Raw genomic sequence first — 16464 nt, 5'->3', positions numbered from 1 at the left:
GAAGTCACTGGGACTATTATTTTTTTTTTAAAGTGAAATGTAACACATGCACATGACTAAATCTATTATATTCATAAAACCAGTTTGTGTTCGGCCTGTAACAGTCTGTCTTGCAAACTTTTCTTCGCCCTCTAAGTAGATTACAGCCTATCAGCTCTCTTAACAAAATCACTGGCCTTCAATTGAATCCTTATCCCTCCACCCCTTCCACCTCCCTGCTCCACTCCACCGCTCTGTCTGCAGCGCACGCTGTCCGTCCATGGGGTCTTGCTTCAAAAAAAAAAAGGAGCTTGCACTGTACAGTAAGACCCTCGCAATCTGCCTCGATCCAGAGGTCGCCACGTTGCCATGGAGACACCGGGAGCCGCCACGATGGGATTGTGCTCGTGTGCCGTCGTTGCCCTGCTGATCATCGGTGAGCGCTGAAGCGAACGTGTTTTTATTCAACTTCTCTGTAGCTGTTTCGCTCTTATTTTTTTTAATCAGCCATTGCTCCCTAATGAGAGGGAACATTCCTGCAAGTGTTAACAAAGTTAACATTTGGACTTACCGGGTTAGTGAGTATCTGTGTGACGGTGCTATTTTGGTGTATGGGTTTCGTGTAAACCTCCCAGGGTCGACTGGATCAGTCTGCTACACTGCTGTGGAATCACTGGACTTAGGATGCCTCCTGCGGTGGGATTGTCCCCACGTTAGTCCTAATACCACCTTTACCGTGCAGACAAAGACGCAGGGGTGAGTGTGTGTGTGTGTTAATCCTGTTAGGTGCCACGTTCTCATTTCGTTACTACAAAATGCAAAAACTTACTTATTTTCAGACAAAACACTCTCATATGGCACATGTGTATTACTGGTTTGTCCAATTCGATTTAGGTCATGAAATGTGTACATTACCTTTGTTTTAATGCATAAATTGTAGAAAGACTTCAAACATATGGTTTGATAAGAATTTCGGTCAAAATTGAAACATTGTGTGTGGGGCTAATCAAACAGACTCATAGAGTAACTGTTGCATAATCTTCTCCATTGTGAGATCCTGTCTTTTGACATCTTAACAAGAAATCAGGAGGAACGGTTTCCATTTCATTCTCATTTAATGTGAAAATGCAGCGTGATCACTGCTGAAATGTTGACCCGCGTCCTCTCGTTGCAGGGACCCCTGGCAGGACGTACCGTGGTGCGTTTGGCTCTCGTCCCACACCTGTGACCTCTCGCACGTCTTCTCAAACTTCGAGCTGTACAACATGGTCCGTCTGGGCGTCCACCTCGGCCCCGTGTCCACCGCCTGGATGAGGCCACGCAAGTTTGACTACAGTGACTTCAGTCAGTGAGAGTCTGCGCGTCCTGCAATACAACAGCTTAATAAACCTGTGTCTCTGTTTTACTTGGTTTGAAGCGTTTTTTTGTTAAAGTAGTGTCACCTTTTTGGTTTTGAATGTGAAAATGAACACCCTCTCTCCCCCCCGTCAAGCCTTCAGTCCTCCCTCCGTCACGGCCTCTTTGAGCGACGACCAGCTGCTTGTGACGGTGCAGTTTCCCTGTGCAGCCAACAGGAGGTGCTCTCTGGGGGGGTGTTGTCCCATCTCTGAGATGATTGACCCCTGGACCACAGTAACTGTGTACAACAAGCTCAATCAATCAGAGTACCAGGTCCGACATGCTCTTATGTTGGTACTTAATTATGTATATATGAGAAACAACAACCTGCATACCTGAAATAATGTAGCCTAAAGGTTCCTCATTGAGTAAACATTCAGAATGGGCTCCTGCTCTACTGTTGCACAGTAAAACCGGAGAACACTAAATATTTCCATTCAGATTAAAACGCTGTAAACTAACATGCAGAGTGCTGCGTGATCCTGCAGAGCCGCACGGTCTGGACCCAGGAGCTGGTGTCCCATGTGGAGTTCTCTGGTTTGGATCCTGGTCAGAACTACTGTGCTGTGGCCAACTTCTCCTTCCCAACCTTCTCCATGGCTGCTTCCCCGAAATCGGCCCCTCAGTGTGTCCAGACTCTGTCCAAATCAGGTGAGAGGAAAACTGCCTTTGGCAATTATATTTTTATTTCAGATTTATTTTTCAAAAATAGAGGTGTTTAATGATGAAAAAAATGTCCTGATAGAAATTGTATATATTGATTAACAAATAAACATCCAAGTAGAAGGTGCAGACTAAAACGTGTCTGTGTTGCACAGGTAGTCTGAATCTTTGCAAAACCGCAATGTTTTTAATTTAAAAAAAGGAGAAAGCGAGGGATGTAAAAACGATAATATCCAATATTGCAGATCATGTAATTGGGATATCACTATCGTCAACCTCATCAATTCATTTTATTTTCTGATAGCCCAAAATCGCAAATTACAAATTTGCCTGAGAGGGCTTTACAGTCTGTACACATCCTCTGACACATCGGCACATGTAAACCCTTCCATGGGGGAAAAAAAGGGAAGAATATATCACTGTTGTTAGAAGCGGTAGGTGTCTGCGGGGCCACGCAGGAGTCAGGAACGGGGTCCAGACAGAATTATAATCCACGGGACCTGCAAGGCGAGAAAGCACAAAAATTTAACAGGGAGCCAGTGAAAAGAAGTTAATACAGGAGTGATATGATCCCTTTTCTTAGTTCTTGTTAATACACGTGCTGCAGCATTCTGAATCAACTGGAGAGGCTTAAGAGATTTACAAGAGCAGCCTGATAACAAAGAATTACAGTAATCCAGTCTAGAAGAGACAAACGCATGAACTAATTTTTCTGCGTCACTATGAGACAGGAAGTTCCTGATTTTTCGATATATCACGTAGATGAAAAAAGACAGTCCTTGAAGTCTTCTTTATGTGAGAGTTGAAGGACATACCCTGGTCGAAGAGAACTCCAAGATTCTTGACTGTGCTGCTGGATACAAGAGCAATTCCATCCATAGAAAATGTATCGCGTGACAGCTGACTTCGAAGGCGCTCTGGGCCTATCAGGATAACTTCCGTTATTTTGAAGTTTTGATGTCTCCGAGACATTCTTGAAGTCTTAACAAGCTGGTCGGTCTCACCTGGCTTGATCGACAGATACAGTTGAGTATCGTCTGCATAACAATGGAAGTCAATGCAGTGTTTTCTGATAACGTCGGCCAAAGGAAGCATATAGAGGGTAAATAAAATCGGTCCAAGCACAGAACCTTGTGGGACTCCGTGACCAACATTGGTGGTGATCAAGGATTCACCGTTTACAAGCACAAACTGGGATCGATCTGATAAATAGGATTTAAACCCGCTGAGTGCAGTTCCTTTAATACCAATCAAATGTTCTAGTCGCTGCAACAGGATACTGCAGAAGGATCAGGCATTTAGGAGTGAGGACAAAGTCTTGTCAAAACACAGGTTTAGCAAGGCGGTGAGAGATGCTAAACGACTGTATTCTGAGAAGCTTCAACCACAGTTCTCAGCAAGTGACTCTGCTTTGTTTTGGAAAGGCCTTCAACACCTCACAAAAGAAGAGGTTTGATTACGGCTACCTTGAAGGACTGTGGTACGTGTCCCGTCAACAAAAAAAAGATTCATAATATCCAGTAAAGACGTCCTAATTAAAGGAAAAACTTCCTTAAGCAGCTTAGTCGGAATCGCATCCAAGACACAATGACAACATTCAAAATAGTTTCCAATATAGTTCATAAGTCATTGTGCAGCCTCGCTGTTGATTCAGCTTTTGTGTGAGATTCTGCAGCATTTGTGGCACCTGCGTTGTTTTTTCTCCTCAGGTTTTCTCCTGCTGCCTGCCTTTTTTCTAGGAATCGGACTGACGTCTCTGCTCCTTTTTCCACTTCTCACTGTGTTCCTGAATAGACCAAGAGACACTGCAGCGACCACTGAAGATCAACCCAAGATTCCTGTATGTTTCTATTTTGTGTTTTTACTTCACTCAGAATTCATTAACACCAAGTACACTTCCTTTTCTGACAGATTTTTCATGCTCTTATTTTATTGTTATTTTCTTTCAATGAGGCGGCGGTTCAGGATCCAGTGTCTTTGCTCCCCGTCGACCCTTGTGACATCCACCTGGAGTTTGCTGACGATAAAATCTCCATAGAACTCTCCTCTAACCAAGACCAGACCTCGAATCACACCGGGGATCCTCCCCATCGCGACCCCAGCTCGGGCGCATCGTACTGGGACACCGGAGGGATGAAGCTCGACCTCCAGCAAGGACCCGACTGGAATCAGCATCCCGTTTCTCTTAAAGAGACATTTTGGCCAAATGGAGACCGAAAGACTAAAAACCAAATCCTAGCGAACGTTGCTCCATAAAGGTGTGTGTGTGCGTGCGTCTCTTGGTCATGTCATGCTGGTTATTTACAAATCACTGTGAGGCTCAAACCCCGTTACAAGAAACGCTCGCCATTCTGAAATGTCTTCGAGGTATTGGATCCCTTCCAGTCCTGAAGATGACGTTCTGTACATGACCTCTGACATTCATTTCTTGTGGACCTTGAATGGTGTCCATAACGAGCAGGATGAAGATGAAGGGTCACGACCCGATTATCCAATTCCCCATTTAGAGCCACGAGACGTCCTCTAACATCCAGTCATAGAAATGTGGCTCCCTGTTTTAAACGTATCGGCACATTCCTCTCAGTGTTTGTCCGATATGAGTCAGTGTGCTGGACGGAGAGACTCAGAGGATCAACTGGTGAGTGAGAATCACCAATGAAGCAGAAATAGTTTATTGTCGTTTAAAGGTCCAAAAGGAGCCGTTTTTCTGTGTGTACAAATGATTCGGCGAAAATGTCTAAATCTGGTTGCGGTTCTTCCTCCGCTGCCTTTTTGTGCTGAGGTCCAGTGACTCTATATTGGCCCGTCCAGACCGTAAGCTTCAGAAACTCCTGACACCCCCCAAGAAGCCGCCCGCAGGCCCTTTATTCTGCCCCCCCAAGGTGATAACCGAGGGTAGTTTTTCATTCATTGGTCTTTCTGACTCACATTCGCCCCCATCGGAGTTTCGTTGCCCGTGACCGACGCCTCATCCTGCCCCCAGCATCAAATCAAGGAACATCTGCTTTCCCGCCTCCTGTTTTGCTGGTGTTGCATTCTTTCCGCAACATTGGGGAGCTTTGGGGTTTTTCGCCATGCGGCATTGTTTGTTTCCCTTCTCCCCCTTTTCCAGATTACACAGAGACCCTGGGGGTTATCCAAGGCTCCATGTACCAGCCAGTGTGCATGGCTTTTATTAATAGGCTTAGTGCTTATTTACCTTGTGGAGAGATTATTGTATGAAGCTGGCATGTGCAGACGAGCACCTGACTACACAACGGTGGAACTGGAACAGGCGAAGTGATTCCTCTGAAGATATGTACTGACGTGGATTTAATTAAGGCTACAATGTGTTTCTGCTGTGACTGTTTCTAGAACGATTTTGGGCTTAAAATGATGGAAAATATTCAACCGAAACTCCCGTTGTCAAAAAAGGCCACTGCGGTCGCTTGTATCAACAATCTTTATTTGGCCATACATTTTCATTTAATAATTAATATACATTATATACACACCTAAGAAAGCAGAAACCACGTTCTTGTTTAACCATCTTGCAGTGAAGGTTGGCAGAGAATTCTTGGCCTTTTTAACAGTGTCATTGGGTTTCTTTTTCTTTGATTCCCTCATGGACACGTGGCATCCGTCGAGTGAAAGCCGTACCATGATTTGCCGCTGCTGCAAAAGTTGGATGCAGTGTCGTCTTGGTTCAATATTCTCTGTTCTGCTCATCTCCGCCAGTACTGAGAAAAGACCAATTATCAAGACGTGTTGTAACTTTCAGCCTATTTATAATTAATATAACTTGGGACATTTTTTTTAAAGCATTAAATTACACTGGCTTCAGTTTATCTATTGCAAAGGCAAAATCAACTGGAGAAAATCCATAAAGATAAACGACGTACGAGAGCTACACACGCTGCAAGAGAAAATAAATACACTAATTTGACAAGACGTGTATAATAAAAAAGAAGCCGCTGCAAATTTGGAAGTAAGAACAAAATGATTCAGATTCAGTGATCATGTGTTGAATGTGCAGCGGTGATGTAATGGTACACACTTCAGCCTCAGTTTACATACCTGAGCAAACTTGTGTATCTGTTCGACCACAGCAGCGAACAAAGCGCCCACACTCTCATCGATCAGACTCTGCATGTAATGGACGGCCTCTTCGTCCGACAGGTCCAGTCTGAACTTGTCCTGCACCTGGAGGAAAACATGATGAGGTGCATTTAAAACATAACTCGAGATATATCAGCGTAATCATTTGAGATCCATATGATCTGGGCTGATAAATGACCCCCCCCCAGTGCTGCTATTTGTTCTTGTCCGGTATCAGCAGACGCACCTTCTTAACGGTCTTGTCAGGCTCCAGGGCGATATCGGGAATATTGGCATCCACCATGAGAGAAAACAGATTCAGGATGAGGTTGGAATATCTGAAGCAATGGAGGGAAGGAGGACAAATTTACTTCAGTGGTTAAACTTGTCAAGTAATGTAGTTGGCACCGTTATTTGCAGTGAGTACATACACCAGGAATGTGACTTTTTTTTGTGTAAAGTAACAACTAGGATTGTTTAAATCTTCTACAAAGATGAAGATACAACATATACAAATAGTTATTTCTCTGTTCTTGTGTGTCCGGCCTCTGACCTCCTGAGGTGGAGGAAGGCGGTGTAGCACTGCTTCCTGAACTCCTGGTACTGCTCGCTCTGCATGCCTCCCATCCCCTCCACCATCTCTTTGCTCAGCTTCATGGGTGGGGGCAGCGGTTTGGGGTCTCGACCCAGAATGTAGCCAAAGTCGATGTGGAACAGCTTCCCTGGATGAGGAGAAGAGAAAACATTCTAAAACCGCTCCTTAAAATAGGAGCTATTAGTAAATCAGTGAGCTACAAGCCGTCCGCCTCACCGGTCTTTGTCAGGAGCAGGTTGTCCAGGTGTCTGTCCCCCACTCCCAGGATGTACGTTATGACGCAGTAACCCGCTGGGGGGGGCGAAGGGAGAGAGGCGGTTAGACCCTTTTCTGCAGGCATGCAGCAGACCAACACACTGAACCCCGTTGAGTAGGGGTGTAACGATTTATTCACTGAATCGATTAATCGATTTATATTCCTGCGATCCAACCAAATCGATCTGTGCTCCGCAAATCGGCATTCTAGACGACATAACGATTACAAATCGATTGAAAGACGACTGCGAGCGAGACATTTACAAACAAACTTATCGATCCAGTGTGTGGAAACATTTTGGCTTTTGCAAACACGGTGTTCTAAATAAGTCGGTCGCTGTTTGTAGAATAGGTAGAAGCCAAATAAAAAAACACGACGAATCTTTCCGGCCATCTATTAAGGCGTCGTGGGATTAAACAGCGCCGACAGTCAGGCGCCTCTAGCAGCGTCACCGCTGCAGCAGCAGCAGGTAACTCCAGCTCTGCAGACACCTCAGGCCTCGCCAGCACCAAACTCAACATCACAGTAACAATTGCCAAGTTTATCTGTAAAGACGTGCGACCCTACAATGTGGTTGAAAATCCAGGGTTCTGTGAATTGATCCAAACCTTGTGTAATTATTGTGTAATGTTTACATTGAAAATGGCACTTGATTCAAATAAAAGGTAAATACATTTTCCATTAATTGTTGTTTGCTTGTTTATAATATCCATAATTAATTGAAACCTGATTTCCTTACAAGAAACAACAGGGATCTCAGAAACTTTGCCTGCACTGTCCAGTAAAGTTACTGAATCGATTTCAAGTCACTGAATCGAATCGTTCCAAATTAACCCAGATCGTCCATGAATCAAATCGGCAACCATGAATCGCGATTCGAATCGAATCGTTGTTAAAATGAATCGTTACACCCCTACCGTTGAGTGGGACTCACCGCAGCTCTTGACGTAGGTGTCCATCACCTCTGAGCTGATGCCGTAGGGGCCCTTTTCACTCGGCGCATGCTTCCTGAAGAAGCTCTGTGGCGACAAATGGGAGTGAATGAAAAGGACAGATGGCGCCACTCGTCAGCTTATTCGGATCGATTCTATAGCTTTGCTCACCTGGATGTTGCCTTCGGTAGCCAGGACTTCAGCAACAGGCACAGACTGAACAAACTGCATAAAACCTGAAATAAGAAAATAATAAGATTATCATTATATTATAATGTATATAACTGATTGGATGATTTTAACCTCATTGAGTGAGGGGTTGTGACGTCTCACCGTGCTTGGTGCTGGTGGCCAATACTTTGTAAGGTGTCAACTTCAGGTCCAAATTCTCTTTCCTCAACAGCTACAAGTCAGGAAAACAACCTTGGTATAATTTACAACATTACCAACTCAAAGTATTTTTGCAGCATAAAAGAACCTCAAAAGCTCGGCCCTCCAGCTGAATAGCGACCGGTTAACTTTCTCTGTGCACATATCATACAATACTACATTCAGGAGTGGACAACTATTATTTATTTTATTTATCCCTTTTTCTGTTGGAGTGACCGCCATTTGATGTTTCTTGTTCTTTGTACATAGCACCTGAATATCATGTGCACCAAGACTACATACAACTGTGAAATGGACAAAAAAAAAGTAGTTGTCTGAAAAAAAAAAACATCACTATAAATGGCAGGTTGTCTAATAAAATCAATCAGTCGCCACCAATTAGCATCCATAAACCACTTGTAGAGCAATCTTACTTTGTCCATGAGCGAAATGATCTGAAGGATGAGCTGATCCTGCCTCAGATCGTCTCCGTGTTTGAAAATAACTGGGTACATGGTTCCATCCTCTGCCTTGAAGATCAGCTTAGCTGGCATCAGAGCGCTCTGCCACACACACACACACACACACACAGACGGACGGAGGGGAAAAAAGACCCATGAACAAAGCAGAACAGAGGGAAAAGTGCTCCATGACGAGGAAAGTTCCTTTCAGTACCTTGAAGAGCGTGGCCGTCTCAGGGACGATGCCTCTGATTCTGATCAGCGGCTCCAGGGGAAGCGGAATGGGCTCGATCTCGGAGAGATTCACCTTCTCGTTGTCCGCCAACAGAGCCTGCAGCCGCTCTGTCTGCAGACACACGGTGGGAGGAGGGGGAGGGGGGTGGGGGGCTGTTAGCACAGCACAGCAGGGAGCAGTGCGCCAGATGACAACAGTATGCATGTAAACTGAATAAACAACGTATCTGCACGTGTAAGTTTTCTGTTCTTACCTTCTTCTTGCGATTTCCGCTCTCCCTTTGCACGGCTTTCATCAGCTGCACCAGTCGGTTTACGAACGTCTGCTGGGAAGCCAACAGCGAGCGCATCACCCGCACGCTCTTATCCCCCTGGAGGGAAAGAAAAATATATCTAGTATGTGTAGTAGTTCAGTTTGGAGCAGAACCTAAACCGGCGGCGCTGTTGTGACGTTTCCGAATCATTGTCCCGTTGGGGGTTTCTGACCTTCAGCAGCGCCTGACTGAACCGCCTCATGACGTTGAGGTACATCTCGTGAGTCTTTGGATCTCTCTGCTGGGTGTCCTGATCCTCACACTCCACAATCACATACCTGAAGAAGACACACAGGCAGATGAAGATCAACACAAGGCCCTTTTTTAGAAATAATAAAGTTGTTCTGAGCTGCTGCTACTCACCAATACAAGTAGTTGGCAAGTGTGGAGTTCTTGCAAGCGCGGGAGATGAGAAATGTGCACAAGTCTTGCTACAAGGAGATACAGACAGAAACGAATATTTAGTGTGCCTTGATTCCCCAACGGGACAGTTCCTTTCCTGCTCTTGGTTTCTTATCGGGGACATTCGGACTTCCTGACCTCTTGACTCTCGCTCTCAGCCACGTCCTTGCCTTTCTGCGTGGCTGTTGAAGGTCCCGACGTGCCGGACAGGATCTGGGAACTACAGAGAGAGTAACAAACAAAGAAAAGAAAAATTAAATACAAGTTTTAAGGCCCCTCTACTTAAACTGTTGAGATGATGAGCTCAATTTTCTACTGTACTCTAGGATGTCAGACCAGTAAAATCCAAACAGCCCGAGAGTTCATTACGGCTTCTGAAAGGAAAATTATGCAGTCCAGGCGGTATAAATAAAACAGGACGAATGTTTTTCTTCTCAGTTTGATTGGCTTTTACGCAACAACAGAACGACCACGGGTGTTTCGCTTCTTTCAAAGCTGCCGGCAGTGCAGACTTATTTATGATCCACCGAGTCGCTGTTATAACTTCTCATCCAAGTGCTGACCTGTCCAGTGTCGAGTCATCTGAAAGCCCCTGGCTGTCTCTCTTGCTGCCGGGCTCCAGGCCTCCCAGAATATCATTGAAGTTCTCGTACTTGAGTGCCTGGACCAGCTGGAGAAGATACATCAGCAGGTCCTAGAAAAAGAATAGATGGGAATAACAAAGCCAAAGGGTTCATTCAAAAAAGTACTTTGTATTTGGAATTCAAAAGGGTCAAATCAATTGATCTTGTTCACGCAAAGGGAAATGTGATGTTCAGGGCATTGATATAATAGCAAACATCTTATTTGAGAGGCAATGCCTCAATCATATCATCATACCTCATCATCCGCCTGCTGCAGGCGTGCCACAGCGTAGCGTCTAACAGTGGGGTTGGTGAACTGGGAGGACAGCAGCTCCAGGGAGTCCTCCACATCCATTGGCCTCCACTTCCCCAGCAGCTCCAGGGCCTGCTTGGCCTCCTGGGGCAGATCCCAGTTGACACACTTGAGGAACTTTGTCAGGGCCTGCAGCAAGATGAGGAGGAAGCATTGAACTTGCTTGCATTGCATTGAACTGGCCAGCTGACTTGGTTACGGTGGAGCAGCATATAAGAAACACACCCACCTTCTCCTGTGTTGTGAGGTAGTATCTGAACTTCCACACCAGGTCCTGTTCTTCAGAGCTCAGCTGCTTGGTTGGAGGGTAGCTCACGATGATCTGTTGGCCCACACAGACACACACAAATCTATTTTCGGAGACATTTTAACGTGTATTAAATGAGTGACATCTGGGATCCTCTTTTTTTTTTTTTTTTTAAAGGCTGTGGAGGCACTTTGACTTGCAAGTGTCCAAACCTTCGACTGGTGCTGTAGCTTGAATTATTAAGTTGAAATGAGGCACTTTTGCAGTTGCTTACATTAAGCTGGTCTCGGGTGGCAGCGTTGGGCTTCAGGTCGTGATCCGAGGGGCCACTGCGGAGGCTACGAGCCAGTTTGTGATGCTTGCTCTCGACCAGGTTCTCCTGCAGGAACACCAGGAATTGGGAAATACTGCATATGTAGACTTTTAGCACATCACCAAAAATATCAAAGCCCGCCATGAATGCATTTTAGTGCGTCCTCTCACCATCCCCATCTGTGGGTCCGGAACTTTGACGATGTCGCAGGTGGTGAGAACGGGTGAAGTATCGTCTCCATCCTGAGTGGTAGCAGAGTGAAGCACAGCGATCAGCGGCCACAGTTTACAGTGTTATCCAAGGATGCGACACTTGAATATACTCCTTGTTGCATGCATTTAAACGGGAAAATACCTTTTCATAATAGACAATACTGTATTCCTTTTCATTCGTTTTGACACGGGGGAACTCCACCATGAGGTACATGAAGTTAGAGCTGCGTTTCTCACTCTGCAAAAAATACACACGTGAAGAAGACATTTCAATTCAGCACAATCGAGCACAAACTAGTCAAATTGATAATTACTGACATTATGATTGCATCTGGGACCATGAAATCATGTTTGACACATCTGACAAGACATAAGAGTCTACAGACATGCTAGCTGCTTGGCCATTATACCAGCACGTTGAGCCGGTATAATGTTTATCATCTTAGTACAGACTCAAGTACTGATGGTAATGACATGAGTTTTGATAATTTAAGAGGAAGAACTTATCGCCAGAGGAAAAAAAGAAAAAATACCAAACTTTACTTCATCCATCAAGTAGCTGTTGTGATATTTCAGTTTGGAGCAAAATGTCCTTTTCCACTACAAGAAAAGAAAATGTTTTGACACACAGTCCAGCTAAACCCACTCACCTCGTTGATCATCTCGATCTCCCTGAAGGTCAGACGGTCCAGCCAGTCCACCTTCACCATGTGGCCCTGCCGATGGGCCTTTGTCAGCTGGATGGAAAGAGAAAGCGAGACAGAGGAGGAAGAAAAAAGGTTTACCAAAAATACACAAAAATAAAGAGGTCGACGTCCGTCTTCTTCAGCAGAACTGGTCACAGCACGGTTGCTGATGTGCAAACAGCTCAACCAATCACGCACAACTTCAGTGCCAGAAGTCAATCCAGCATCTGCGGACACACACTCAGCAGCCAATCCACTCATCAGGTCGTGTGGGTGTCGGGAATGTGAGCACATATCTGGCCCCGAACAGAAAGCCCACAACTCAGCTGAATTTAGAATTAGCAGTCACTCTTTAAAACAACAAGTAAGAACTGGTAGCAGCAGAGAAAAACCTTTTGGTATGATTAAGTCAACTGCGCTGGCGATTAATTAAAAAACAGAAAAAAAACAGTCCAATCAGATTGGGATGAAATTTCATTTAAAGTTCCAAAAAGCCGCAACCCTTTGACAATTGTGTGTCCACATATAAAATAAAACACGCACACACTTAACATAAAATATGAGGACATCTTTCAACAACAGAAGTTGCTTAAAACTCACCTTAAAGCGAGTGTGTGTTATGCTTCTCAAGAAGTGTTCACACAAACATCCGAATCAACTTGTACTTGTAAATGCAAATGTAAATACATTTGGACCAAGGCCTTACTGACACGTTTCTTGTTGACTCTCGTCATCGTCATCATATCTCTTTCCCTCATCCTCCCTTCCAGTCATGAAGACGGTTCTCCTGTACATCCACAAACAGTGCCGTACCTTGGCCAGTCTGCCCATCTGGTCCTCCGTCAGGCTGCTGCTGGTGCGTCCTGGTGTGGAAGTGGGCTCTCCTCCGTCGCCCTCCACACCCGGCCAAACCTTCAGGTCATGCATCCCTTGCCGGAACATACTAGAAGAAAACAGGAGGGGGTGGATTTTACTCCTCATCTCCCAGTGCAGCTGCGAGGGGAAGCTGATCTTTCAACCTAGTAGCAAAACACAGCACTTTGCGACATTGTCTTATGTCGTCCGGAACAACACAAGTAGTAGAGTGAAGCTGGACTCACCCATATTTGCCAAACAAGGTGACAGTGGTTCCCCCGACGGGAACGGCTCTGCCGGGCCCGTAGACGTCCCACACTGTGAGAGCCACCTGGGCACTTTGGGGAAGGTCCGGGTACTTGACTGGCAGCCGCAGCCACTCGTTCCAGCTGCGCAGGACGGCAGGAGAGAAGATGAAGAGTGTAGGAGGAAGGGGAGAAGGGTCAGAGGAACTGAAATGCAACTCCTGTCAAAGTATTTGTTTGTAGCAACAGCGAAATGACAAGATTGTTTTTGGTAGTAACAAGACTCTTAGAAGTTTCACAGAGAGGTTTTTAGAGGCGGGGGTTTGCTCTTCCACTCAATGTCCCCAAGGCTGAAAAGAGAAGAGAGCAAACACAAAGTGGTGGACTCATTCTCACTTCCAACGTGTGCTGAAGGCTTTGTAGGAGGTGCGTACAGGCAGGGCGAGCGGTTTCCCTTCAGCAAACACCTGACAGGTGACGTAGAGGTCCGAGCAGTTCTCCTGGTAGAGGCCAGAGAACCTCAGCATGGGGTCTTCCAGCAGCGCTTTGTAGCTCTTCTGCTCCCGTTTCCCCTCCAAACTGCCTCTGGAGGAGCAAACGAGAGGCTGAGGAAGGCCGAGAGGAAGGAGGGAAACAACTGTGCTGATGTTTTAAAGCTTGTTCTGACACAGAAAAAGTCAACATATCTGAACTATTACCTGGGAGACATGCTTCCAACTCGTCTCCTTAAACACTACCTTTGTTTTCATTAGCTTAATACTAAGTGACAAATAAATAGGACAAATAAAATCTGGACCAACACAACTGCATGTCTGTGTGTGTGTATACAGTGTAGCTGGTTAACATGTGTGCCGAATCCATTGGGTCAGACTGAGGCACAAGATTAGACTCATGAGGCACATGATTTCAACAAAGAGATCACTGTGTTTACCAATCAGTTAACTGGTTCAAAATATAGTATACCTTTATTGTTACAACGATGTTGTCTCAATAATGCAAAAGGAAACACATTAACACGAACACGTCCATGTTGGAAGGTACTTTGGTAAAAGGCGAAGCTAAAAACTGTTTTAACACCTCATTCTGGGATTCGTAATATAATAAATATGACGTTTACTTAAATGTTTGATTTTATAAACGGCCTGATAGGAAAAGGTTTTAATTGAGGGAGAAATAAATCCAATAGGCTCACAAACAGAGGAAGCTTCCTGTCAAGTCACAAGACAGATTAGTTACACCGCTTGAAATACTAACGTGAAGTACAAAACTTACATCTTAAGTTGAACGTTGATGTCCAAGTCACAACTGTAAACATAGTTGAATTTATCAGTGTCCATCTTCCGACGGGGAAACACTCAATTTTTACCAAAAACCTGACGACTTCAACATGAAATCGCGGACGGTTGTACGAGACTTTGCGAGCAGTTGTGTTTGCGACAAGGCCTCGGCACAAAAACACTCCCCGGAACCCCGCGTAACGCGCTGCTCACACGGACAGTGACCCAACCCGTCCGGACACAAGTTTAAAAGGATAACTTTGAGCACCTGTATTCACGGTAACGACATTATTTTAACGGCTGTCTGGCGGGGCATAATTTGGATGTTTTAGATAGCTAACGTACACAACAACATAGCAGCAGCCAAAATCTAACCACGAGGCAAAAGTAATCAATTCTCGATGCACTGGGATGGATAAGACTGAGTAGTGCATCGCTGAATCGTGTTTTGATTTGTCGAGCCTGATCGGAGCAAGAAGGAAGTAGGGAAGGGGCGTGGTTAATGGCACGCCAATTAAAGGCACAGTGCACGCAAGAGTGTCACATTTTATAAAGCATTATTTTGAGAATACTATAATGTTCCTAAATACGTGAACGTCTTGAGCCACGTAAATAAAAACAATAAATACCCAATACATATTAGCTCTATATAGTGTATAAAAACGTCTTACGTTAGCTAATTTTTGTTTATCAGTTTTGGCAGTTTTTCGCAGTTTTTCGCACAGATTGGCATAGATTATACATCTTTAAGTATTTTTTTTTGGTCAAAATTGTTAAATGATAACGTGTAACATTTTAGAAGCAGCTTTAATCACTAATATAAATATTTCATTTTTCAAATATGATATGCTATAAATATAATAATCATTTATTATAAGAAAAAAAAAGCTTCTTTCTGTGCACCTTGTCTTTGTGGAAGATATTTATGGACTATAAAGAAGCCCTAACAAGAGCAGCCCTTTGACCAAACACCATGACAGACATTAGGACTTTCGAACAGAAAGTTCTCCTCAATTAAAACACACTTGTCACCAATTAAGTGCATACCCGTGAAGGGCAACGGGTGTGTGACAGGAAAATCCACATCTTTTGTTTTGACGAGGTCCTCCCTTTTTTATCAACGCTGAGGACAAACGCTGAGGTTGTCAGATCAGAGTGTGAACTCATCGTCAGGCTATTGTATGGGACCCTCAGGCACTGAAAAGGTCAGCACCACCCGAGTTGAGCTTATGGAACATCTGCTGTTGAAACCTCTTCCATCCTTTGAAAACAAAAATCTGAATGAAATGAATTGAAGGAGGAGGAACGGTTCTCTGACCTACTCAAACCATCTCTGCTGACAGGTACGTTTATTGTTACCGATATATTGGCCATAATAATAACAACAGCACTTGAACTGCAGTAAGTCTTTTTAAGAACAACATAAAGCTTGAAACAAGCAACTGTGATTCATTCAAATCTGACAACAATAGAAGCAGCCTGAAAGTTAAAGGAGGCCAGAGGAAAGAGCACGTTACATTGCATGTTGTGAGGCCCCGGGGCCTCCTGTGTGACGACTTTTCCTACGATCTTTCGTCTCAGCAAACAACTAGAAGAAGATGAGCAAATGTATCGTGGACCCAGGCAGTGTTACCGTGCCGCAACGCCAATTCAGATACTATTTGATATTGTTAAGATAACAGAGCAAATGCACGCGTCTGCACAAAGACGCACATCGCATTAGAGCCCAATCCATCTGATGCAGATATTTAGATCGGCGATACATCTCCCAAATGTCATGCACAAACACGTGGATTTAAGTTATGAGAGTGATGAAGTGGAAAATATTTGTCAAAAGTGTATGAAAGGTCTGGAAAGAAAGAAAGAAATGCTATTCACAGGTTCCACTTACTTTGTTTTTCCATTTCTTTCAGCCCCATCTCATGACCTTTAGTCAGTTGATGATAATTATGGGAGACATCAATGAAAATTCCAGAACAAAACAATAATAAATTATTGCTTTGATCAAGTTTT

General features: G+C 44.5%; 2 protein-coding genes across 3 annotated transcripts; one reads left to right on the top strand and one right to left on the bottom strand.

Moving 5' to 3' along the window:
* The first annotated feature begins 202 nt into the window (after nucleotides 1-202).
* LOC120822143 (interferon lambda receptor 1) lies at nucleotides 203-5869 on the top strand. Of its 2 annotated transcripts, XM_040181551.2 has the most exons (7): nucleotides 203-415; nucleotides 615-735; nucleotides 1154-1323; nucleotides 1472-1650; nucleotides 1866-2028; nucleotides 3750-3880; nucleotides 3994-5869. In XM_040181551.2, the coding sequence occupies exons 1-7, from the start codon at nucleotides 349-351 to the stop codon at nucleotides 4294-4296; spliced, it is 1134 nt and encodes a 377-aa protein (XP_040037485.2). In that variant the 5' UTR covers nucleotides 203-348; the 3' UTR covers nucleotides 4297-5869. The 2 variants fall into 2 exon arrangements, with proteins under 2 accessions (XP_040037485.2, XP_077961742.1); XM_078105616.1 differs by lacking the exons at nucleotides 3750-3880; nucleotides 3994-5869 and adding an exon at nucleotides 3465-3620.
* pik3c3 (phosphatidylinositol 3-kinase, catalytic subunit type 3) lies at nucleotides 5469-14861 on the bottom strand. The gene is made up of 25 exons (XM_040181547.2): nucleotides 14447-14861; nucleotides 13571-13759; nucleotides 13175-13318; nucleotides 12888-13017; nucleotides 12039-12125; nucleotides 11531-11626; nucleotides 11347-11418; nucleotides 11138-11242; nucleotides 10846-10938; nucleotides 10560-10745; nucleotides 10244-10374; nucleotides 9819-9900; nucleotides 9642-9709; nucleotides 9451-9556; nucleotides 9219-9335; nucleotides 8945-9076; nucleotides 8704-8832; nucleotides 8234-8303; nucleotides 8072-8136; nucleotides 7903-7987; nucleotides 6929-7003; nucleotides 6671-6839; nucleotides 6365-6455; nucleotides 6097-6222; nucleotides 5469-5759 (listed from the first exon to the last, which is right to left on the bottom strand). The coding sequence occupies exons 1-25, from the start codon at nucleotides 14509-14511 to the stop codon at nucleotides 5745-5747; spliced, it is 2628 nt and encodes an 875-aa protein (XP_040037481.1). The 5' UTR covers nucleotides 14512-14861; the 3' UTR covers nucleotides 5469-5744.
* Nucleotides 14862-16464: the final 1603 nt, after the last annotated feature.

This window comes from Gasterosteus aculeatus, chromosome 7 (genome assembly GCF_964276395.1).
Source record: "Gasterosteus aculeatus chromosome 7, fGasAcu3.hap1.1, whole genome shotgun sequence".
NCBI lineage: Eukaryota > Metazoa > Chordata > Actinopteri > Perciformes > Gasterosteidae > Gasterosteus > Gasterosteus aculeatus.
The sequence above is the reverse complement of the archived record's forward strand: the minus strand, read 5'-3'. Positions and strand labels throughout refer to the sequence as shown.

Excerpts from the sequence above, each read along its gene's own strand:
- pik3c3 (XM_040181547.2), bottom strand. The coding sequence starts at position 14,511 with ATGGACACTGATAAATTCAACTATGTTTACAGTTGTGACTTGGACATC. Across the intron at positions 10,746-10,845 it reads ACCTCACAACACAGGAGAAG|GCCCTGACAAAGTTCCTCAA; the intron begins GTGGGTGTGTTT and ends ATCTTGCTGCAG. Across the intron at positions 9,901-10,243 it reads GATGACTCGACACTGGACAG|TTCCCAGATCCTGTCCGGCA; the intron begins GTCAGCACTTGG and ends CTCTCTCTGTAG.
- LOC120822143 (XM_040181551.2), top strand. The coding sequence starts at position 349 with ATGGAGACACCGGGAGCCGCCACGATGGGATTGTGCTCGTGTGCCGTC. Across the intron at positions 1,324-1,471 it reads GTTTGACTACAGTGACTTCA|CCTTCAGTCCTCCCTCCGTC; the intron begins GTCAGTGAGAGT and ends CCCCCCGTCAAG. Across the intron at positions 3,881-3,993 it reads AAGATCAACCCAAGATTCCT|GCGGCGGTTCAGGATCCAGT; the intron begins GTATGTTTCTAT and ends TCTTTCAATGAG.